We start from the raw sequence: 9,540 nt of genomic DNA, 5'->3' as shown, positions 1-9,540 counted from the left end.
GGGGGGGGGGGGTGTGAATAAAAAATTCAATACCAAAGAAGAAAAAAAATACAGCACCCCAAAGAGGGGGGGAAAACAAAAAAATATCAGCCCAAAGGAGGGGATCCAAACAACAAAAAGGGAGACCCCAGGAAACAACAATATGCATGTTCCTTAGGGAGACAGTACAAGAGGAAGCTACACTAGAGAGCTTGGGTTTAATATCGATGGAGTCCCAAATCTGACGAAAAGGTTTGGGTTAGAGTTCCATTTCCTAAGATTGCGTTGCATCCACATCCAATTGATAGTAGCACTAAAGGCGAGTTTGCCCACAACATCACAAACAAAAGAGCCACCATAAGTCATATCACCCCATGCCCATTCTCTCTTGAAGGGGAGAATTATTCTTTGCCTTGGCCAACATTTTGCAAGGACCCACTTTCCAAGTAGAGGAGGAGATGGAGCAAGCTAAAAATAGATGATCAAGATCTTCTGCTTCATTCTAGCAAAGGCAACAAAAGGGATTTGGTGATGAATGAGGAAGGCCTGTGTAGGAAGGAATTTCTTGAGGGCACACCAAACTGTGAAACAGTGACGAGGGGTATGATACTTGAACCAAACAAGTTTCCACCAAGGGTATAGGAGACATTTGGATCTAACAAAATCCTAAGCAGCTTTGGAGGAGAAAAATTTTGATGCAGTAGGCGCCCAAAGGATTTTGTCACCTAAACCATGATTACTAGATCCAATTGGAGGCAAGGTATTCCAAATGATTTCAAGCTGAGGAGAGGAAGATACTGGAGGGTGCCAGGAACCAAATCTAATAATGCCAGCCACTTTGAAATGCTTTGTAAAACCCAAACAATAAATGGCTCTTGCACCGACAAAGTCAAGAAAATACCCAGGTGATGCCAATGGTCCAGCCAAAGAGAGGTGGAAAAGCCATCAACAATCTGAGTGGTAAAAGCCCTGAGGGCAATGTATCAAAGGGACAAGATCTTACACCATACCCAAGATGCATCTGATAAGGTCGGGGCTGTCCAGATAGATTCAAAAAAAGCAAGCCCAAGAAAAAACAATCAACCCAAATACTTTTCTTCTTGGTCACAATATTCCAAACTAACCAAAGAATGCTTGCTATATAGCCTTTATTAACCTCTTTGATGCGCCTCAAACCAAGCCATACCTCCTCCATCCTGGATAGACAGACCACTACCCAGTTGATAGGGCAAAGAAACTTACTGAAGTCCAATCCTTTCCAAAGAAAAAGAAATGCAGCCATAAGGCATTATAACCCTTTAATAATAGTGTGAGGTAGACCATAAAACTCAGACCAATAAATCATGAAGATTGGGGAACTGGTATGATAAGGACCAAATGACCCACATAAGAAAGAAGCTTGCCTTTCCATCTCTTTGGTTGTTATTAGCCATTTTTTCAGCTAGACATCAAGAACACCTTCTTGTATGGGGGATTTGCATGAAGAGATTTATATAGAGCAACCACCAGAGTATGTTGCTGAAGGGAGAATGATCAGAAAGTTTGTAAGCTAAACAAAGCTATTTATGGGTTGAAACAGTCCCCGCGAGCAATGTTTGATAAGTTCAGTAGAGTTGTGGTTGGATGTGGCTTTTCTCACTGTTACTCAGATCACTCTGTCTTTGCTTGAAGTCGGGATCCTAAAGTTATTATGTTGGTCATCTGTTGATGATATTATTGTTTCTGGTAATAATTTTTCTAGAATTGCACAGGTTAAGTCTTACTTAGAGCAGCACTTCTAGATGAAAGATTTGGGTCCTCTCAGATATTTTCTTGGCACTGAGGTTATTCAAAGCAAGAAAGGGCTTAGTTTGTCTCAATGGAAGTATGTTCTTGACCTTCTTAATGAGATAGGAATATTAGGTTGTAAGCCTGTACTATAAATACTCCTATGGACCTCATGTCAAACTTGGAACGTCTGATGACAAGGAATTTGAGGACAAACATCACTATCGGAGATTAATCGACATACTTATATATACCATTGTTACTTGACCTGATATATCCTTTGTTGTTGGTGTGATTAGTCAATTTATGAAAACGGCCAAGCAAGCTAATTGAGAGGCAATGGGTCGTCTACCAAGGTACCTTACAGGTGCTCCAAGGAAAGGTCCAATTTATTGTCGTAATTCTCACACCAATATTGTTGGCTGCTCTGACGCGGATTATGCTGGTGCTAAAGTGCAATCGGAGACTACTACTATACTATAGGCTCTTGTACATTCGTCAGAGATAATCTGGTTATATGGAGGAGTAAAAAGTAAACTACAGTGGCTCGATCTAGTGTTGAAGCTAAGTAACGAGCTATGGCTCACATTGCAACTGAGTTGATGTGGCTTAAGTATTTTGTCCAAGCTCTCATTATCTCTCTATCTCTTCTTCTCCTCGACTTCTCTTCTCTCTTTCTTATAACCAGGTGTTGATTCAGGTTTTGTTTGTGTCACAAATTTCATATCGAATTATCAATTATTAGAAGCATAATTACTCTTTATCTATTTTCAAAAAAAAAAAATATGAGAAGTATATTACATCACAGTGTTTAAAGCTATAGAAGGGGGTCCCAAAAGAGTAAAGGCTTCGACAATCTAAAGTTATTATCCAACTTTCTACAATCAACTCTATTGAACTTGATAGGTTTCATAAAGGCCCCTAGAATCAAATTTAGTAAATTCACTTGGAATAGATGAAAGCATATCCAACATGTAAATGAAAAATTGGGCAAATACGTACACAAGAAACTTCAATATTGCATTTCCATAGGCAGATCTGCTACACATTAACAATCTAAAAATAATAACAAAAGAAAAACTAAAATAAAATCCAATATTTTTTTTAAAGACTATTACCTTTTCTAACTACAGGGGAAGCAGTCATTCCAAAAATTTTTGGCTTGTTTCCAGATTTGTGATAAAATTCCTTTACCAGAACAAAGGAAAATCATTAATATGTTTAATTGCATCCCAAAAAGGATACTGGAAAAGGAAGGGGTTACCAATTACCATAACATAATATATATAACAGAAATAATTTGAAGCTCTAATCAAGCTTTTACCTTCATTATTTTTGTATATGGATGATTTCCTATAGCACGATGGCTTTCATCAAATATCATTAAGCATACCATTTCTAGGGTCATAAATGCCTTCCTCAAAGCATCCAATAAAATTTGGGGTGTCATAACCATTACCTGTACAATGAATGTAAGATAAAGAACTCTCAGTAGACATTAGCAAAATCCATCATGAATACATACACATATTTTTTGAGCTAACTAGGTTCAGGTCTAGGAGGGAATGAAGAAACAAAAAAAAAAATCATTTCTTGCATGATCCTACTCATATTTTTTTCCCTAATTGCATTATTCCAAAATAAACCAAATAAACCTCATAAAGCACCACCATCATCCAATTAATATGTATTTTGTTTCTTGTTTGTTAGTAACCAATTTAATACAAAGGTAATGGCAAACAGTTACACCAATACTTCCAAAACCCAATATCATAGGTGAAGGGTTTCCTCTGGTTTCCTCCAAACTCATTCTCTAAACTGACTAAAATTAAAAATGTACTAAAGATAGACAGTTTCAGAAAATCAGAAGGAAAACCAAAAAGGATTTAAATAAGGGATTTTATTTTCTTATTGGCACCCCTCAAGGTGTCAAATAATTTGTAACCATGCTTTTTTTGCCCTTTTGGTATAGCACCATTTTTTTCCAATGAGGGTAATAGTTCATTTTACATGTGTACTTGCATGACAACAAACAACTTTTGATAGTGTCATAATGATACATAATGTCACTTTCAACTTATATTTAAATAAAACTAAGATATTGTCGCTGGAGAACTGAGAATAATTTTCCCCTTGCTTAGCCCCATGCGGTGGAAGAGAAACATACAAATTGCAGCATATATATATATATATATATAAATGAACTACTGTCCGTAAACAATATAAACTCTTCCAATAGCAAAGCTTACATCTTGATCTCTTATTTCTTTTTCCCAGCATTCAGCACTCCATTCATCAACTTTTTTAGCACCGTAATACTGTTCCACTTTGAGATTCGTATGAATCTTTATTACTTCAAATTGCTGCATGTGGAGCCAACCATGTTTCAAATACAACATGCAACATAAGAAACACAATGTTACAGAAAGGAAGAGCATTAGAAAGGAAAATTCAGGAATTAGGCAGCTATTCGCCACATCACATACTGAATTCAAACCCAAACGGGAAAAAAATAAACACTGAACCACTAAAGATTATTCTAAAGCACCTGATTAACAAGATGAACAGTTGGTGCCAGAAAGATAATTAACTTCTTATCTGCATTCATCTTCATATCTTGCCCTATTTCCTTAATGAGCATCACAGCGATCATTGTTTTCCCTGCACCAGTTTCCAACACAGCGATTGTATTTTTCCGAAGAGCAACTTGGAAAACCTTCTTTTGGTAACTACAAAATACCCAAAAACAAAAAAAGGTACAGTATAATGTACAATAAAATTTCAATGCATGCGTAAGGAAAGAAAATAAGTGTAGAGGCCAACCTCCTTGCATCAAAATCCTTTGGGATCAGTCCATTCGCTTCCTTAACTTCGCAATCATCACCACCAGGCGACATCTTAGGCTCCGATTCTGTGACTTGTTCGAAGCGTCGCTTCAGAGGATTAACCTCTATAGACGCAGACATGGTTGAAACAAAGATAATAATGAGAAAACTCTCCCTTTCCCTCTCTCTCTCTCTGTGTCCGGACTCCAGATGCAACTGCGAGCCTCCAACGCCTAAAGCGTGAAGTCCTAATAAGAAAACTGCATTGGAGGATGGAAGCAGAAGCAGTACTAAGTACCGAGTACTAACTACTAATAATATCGGTAACTACTAACAATATCGGTAAGATACCCTTTGAAAAATAAAATAAAAATAAGAAATTAAGCGCCAAAATCAGGGAGGTAATTCTCGTTATTAGCCCTTACGGGAACGAAGAGACCAGTACAACAGAGCTTGTTTCCAAGGTTGAGTCTTATTCCTAGACCACTTGCGATTTTTAAAAGACTGCCTTTATCGTGGAATGTGGATCCACTTCGATTCTCGAGGTTCTTGGACTCTACGCTACTCTACCGGCTCTGGTTACATATACGTCCCACGGATGAAGAAAATACACAACCATATACAAAAGGAAGAAATAAAGCTCTACTCCAACATAGACTAAATAATAATAAGGTTAAAGATTAGATTGTGGAATCAAATACAAGTTTTCCACCCCTGTATATTTTTTTTTTTTTTTTTTTTAAGAATCTTGAAGTGATTGCATCACTCTCGGGTGAGATAATAAGATCAATCGATGTGGGAATAAGCATTTAAGGCTTGGTCTAGGTGTAGCCAGGGTGTCAACCGGTTGATCTCCAACAAAACTTAATTGATCATGTACATAAGAGGGTTAAGGCCAAGACCAAAAGGCTTGGTCTAGGAGTAGCCAGTTGGGCCAAGACCAAAGCCGACCGATTATCTTATCAGTTTGCAGAGTCCCTATGACCGATAACTAAGTGAATATAAACTAAAACAATAATACTAAAGATAAACAAAATTAGGGTTTTCTTTTTGTTCGGTAAACAAACAAAATTAGGGTTAAAGACAACGGATGAACACTTCAAAATTCTAAAGCTATATAAGAGCGAAAACAACACCATAAAATTAACTTTAAACTCGTTAGGAAAAAAAAAAAACAACAACAACAACAATGTGATCTGAGTAAACATGTAAACCCTAATCCAAGGATAATGTTACATTATATGAAGATAAAAGGAAGAAATAAAACATGAGAACCCTAAGACATAAGCTTGTGATAATAATTAACAAACTAAAGAGAAAATTTGTACCAGAGGACAAAGTTTTCTGTCCGAGAGTGGCTCCTACACCACAAACACATGGGCGCATGATAGAAAACATTTTCCCCTTAAATACATTAGTCAGATAATAAACAAGGATCGAACCTAAGAGACACTAGCCTATAAACAACCTATATACATGAAAAAAATATAAAAGTAAAAAAATACACTAAATTTTGCATTCCTGTGAAATAAAAGGTATACGTGTTGATGAACAGATAAAACAGACATATCGGATTAAATAATAATAGAAAACTAAAGAGAAAACCATGTTTTAAGATGGAAAAGCATACCGTTAACTTTGATTTCGTTGAAAAGTGGATCTATAAATAATAGCTCCGACTTGTGGAGAGCTATAGTCAAGTTGTCGACTGATCCACGGTGGAAAGAAGAAGATGAGGTGAGACGAGATGGAGATTCGTTACTTTCTTTAGGAATTGAACAAGAACCACAAGAGGACAAATTGGAAGAAGATCCATTATATATTAATTTTAGGTAAGTAATAAATGGATTGTTAAGTGTTTATTTTTATGATTTTTATTTCAATTTCGTGGGATCATAAATTAAATTTGGGGGTGTTTGGTATGAATTTTTTTTTTTTTTTTTTTTTTTTTTACCTTATTTACGATAAATTAAAATCACTTTCATCTAGAAGTATGAAACTGTTGAAGAGTTGTTTCTATTCTTAAATTGAAATTGATTTCATGCTTGATCTTTACCAAGCACATGGTTAATTTGATGGGCAAATCATTATTTCTTATTTTTTAAGTAAAGCACCCCCATTCTTCTTCTCCGAATGGTCTCACCACCACCATTCCCCCACCACTATGCCACCACCTTTCCACATTTGTCCCCATTTATGCGATTGTTGCAAGAGGAGCAATGCTTTTGTGTGCCATTTCATTCTATTAGGCATGGTCTACAGCCGCCGACGGTGGATGTGCTTGGCCTACAACCTCAAAGTTATAGTTTGTTCATGTGACCTTATGTCCTTAGGTTGGTCTCGCAATTGTTATGAAGATGTACAAGGTGGAGATATGTAGGGAAGAAGGGGGAGTTGCAGGGTAAGGGGGATAGGGACAAAGATACAGGGAAAGTGGAGGGAGGGAGGGAGGGAGGGAGGGAGGGAGGGTGGGATGCAAGGGAGCGAAGGGGGAGAGATGTAGAGCGCAACAAGGCCAGGTTGGGTTGAGCTTCTTAAAACCCTTGCCCAACCCTGAGTTCCATTAGCTGGGTTCAAGCCCGCCTTGAACCTTAACTCATGGCCAAAAACGTAAGAATTTCAACCTATGCCCAACCTTGCAGGGCTCAACCCAACCCAGGCCTGCTCTGATTAGCCCTGATTGGACAAGGTTGGGCCGAGATGTCCATAATTGGCCTTGACCTTGGCCCTGGCGCAACAAAATATGAAAAACCTAAAAAATCATTTGACTTGCATCTAAATCCCTTGGAGTTGGAAAGTGAAACAAAAATTGAATATAAAAAACATCATTAGATAATAAATTTAAGTAGTTTATATAACCATGGTGGATAATGATTACCAAACTTAAAAATTGACCATCGAACACTCAATAAATCATGTTCGGAGAAGGCCAGATCAGGGCCAAAACTTAGGGTAAGAAATCAGGGCGGGCTTTGGATGGGCCACAAACATCAACCCTTACAGCCTTATCCCTCCCCCCGACCTTGACTCAGGGCCAAAAATATTCAATGGATGGCTGGCCCTCAGTGCCATCATTTTTGGGCCTAACCCTATGTAGGCTCATGGCAAGGGCAGGTTTGGGCCGCCAGGGCCAAACTTGCACCCCTAAAGGGAAGTAGGAGTAAGGGGGCATTGCAACGGGAAGAGGTGGCGAATTAGAGGAAAATGGGCAGGGAAGGAAAGTTGGACATAACAGGGAGGAGGAGGGAAAACATTGTGGGGGCATTGCAACATAAGAGGGGAAGGGATGAGAGAGAGAGAGAGGGGCAAGAATATATGAAGATGTATACCGCTAGTGTATGGTAAGCTAGTGGACAACACCAATGGGGGCAAGTGCGAGGATGCGCACTCCTGTGAAGAAAACTACAGGGGTGGTCTTGGACCTGCTCGACTGCAGGTTGGTTGTAAATCAAGTTGATTGTAAATCAGGGCACATGAGATGAAATCATTATGGGGTATTATACATAAAGGATAAGGTGGTCATTTCAAAAAATAAAAAGAGAGATAGACGCAATGGGTGATGGTTTACAGTATACCAGAAGCATACCCAACATTTTCCCTTATTATTATTAATATTAATAATATTTTGGCTTATAAAAATTCCCAAATTCAAGTCGAATTAAACTTGACCCAATTCCGATAACTATAACATGTAATCAATTGCCATTTGCCCAAAACTTTGTGGGTATCATTAAAATAATTAATAATTAAATAAATAATATTGTGGGTATTTTTGTTGAATTGCATATATTTTTTTGGGCGAGGGTTATTTGAGCAAGCAGTGTAGAGAAACTTACCTATGAGGTACAGTAAAATAATAAAGTACATTGGACGGTAACAAGGACATTTCATGTCAGGAGGAGAGAGATAAACACAAAAGTGCTAGTGTATCATACTCCAGTGGATCAAAGAACCTTTTCCTATGTTTTCTAAATAATTGTACTAATAAACAAAATAAAAAATTAAAAAATAAATTTCATCATATGAAGAAAGACCTCATCCATATTCATATATAAAAGAAGGAGAACAAAAAATATGCCTAATCGTGTGCTTGTGCCTAGACACAAGGGTGTGAAATTACCACCTACCCCCTTATGAAAAGACAAGAGTGGATCCTTTGCACGTACGTCCATATGGACATAGGGGTGTCAACTATAGTCCCAGCATGGCCCGTCCCGAACCAATTAATAAACGTGTTGCTCGATTCGTTTATTAATAGGTTGTCCCAATTACAATTTGGATTACATCAATGACCGACCTTGAGTCTTATCTGTTTGCGCTTATCATGGATGTTTGTTGATAACATTGTTTGAGTGGATGAGATTAGAGTATAGATTAATGCTAAGTTGGCTTTTTGGAGATCAAGCTTAAAAACAAGATGTTTTAAGAATAGTAGATCGAAGACGGAGTCTATGGTATGTAGCTTTAGTCACTCTGTGATGGATACCAAATTTGATGACAATTGATGAGAGATATTCCACAGAGTGACCTTTTTAGATTCCTATGGTCAATTATAAATAAAGAATGTGACAGACGATAATGTTTCACAAATAATTAAAATGGGATGGATGAAGTGGAGGGGTGATTCGAAATGATTTTGTGACGGATGCATCCCTTTAAAACTTAAACAAGAATTATATAGGGTTGTTGTGTATCCAACTATCATGTATGGGGTAGAACATTGGGCAATTAAGAAGTGTCATATAGTGAAGCTATGTGCAGCAGAGACGAGCACGTTAAGATGGAAGTATGGCAAAACGATAAATGATAAAGTAAGGAGTGAGTATATTAGAGTTATTTTGGAAGTTGCACAAATTAATGATAAGCTCCACGAAAGTCATTTGAGGTAGTAGAACCATGTCCAAAGAACACATGCGGATGCCCCAGTAAGTAAGAGTAGCCTAATTCAAATTGAAAGAGTTAAAAGAAC

At 37.6% G+C, this 9,540-nt stretch overlaps 1 protein-coding gene across 1 annotated transcript in view; it reads right to left on the bottom strand.

The window, feature by feature from the left end:
* Nucleotides 1-4,880, bottom strand: part of LOC122065725 (endoribonuclease Dicer homolog 3a) — an 89,287-nt gene extending 84,407 nt beyond the window's left edge. The window contains exons 1-5 of the mRNA XM_042629559.1: nt 4,570-4,880; nt 4,295-4,475; nt 3,996-4,109; nt 3,071-3,205; nt 2,865-2,934 (exon numbers count right to left, since the gene is read on the bottom strand). Coding sequence (XP_042485493.1) covers nt 2,865-2,934; nt 3,071-3,205; nt 3,996-4,109; nt 4,295-4,475; nt 4,570-4,712 — 643 coding nt within the window. The 5' untranslated portion in view covers nt 4,713-4,880. The remainder of the gene's footprint in view (nt 1-2,864; nt 2,935-3,070; nt 3,206-3,995; nt 4,110-4,294; nt 4,476-4,569) is intronic.
* Nucleotides 4,881-9,540: the final 4,660 nt, after the last annotated feature.

The sequence above is a fragment of the Macadamia integrifolia genome, chromosome 2 (assembly GCF_013358625.1).
Source record: "Macadamia integrifolia cultivar HAES 741 chromosome 2, SCU_Mint_v3, whole genome shotgun sequence".
NCBI lineage: Eukaryota > Viridiplantae > Streptophyta > Magnoliopsida > Proteales > Proteaceae > Macadamia > Macadamia integrifolia.
This window is presented reverse-complemented; position numbering and strand designations above follow the sequence as displayed.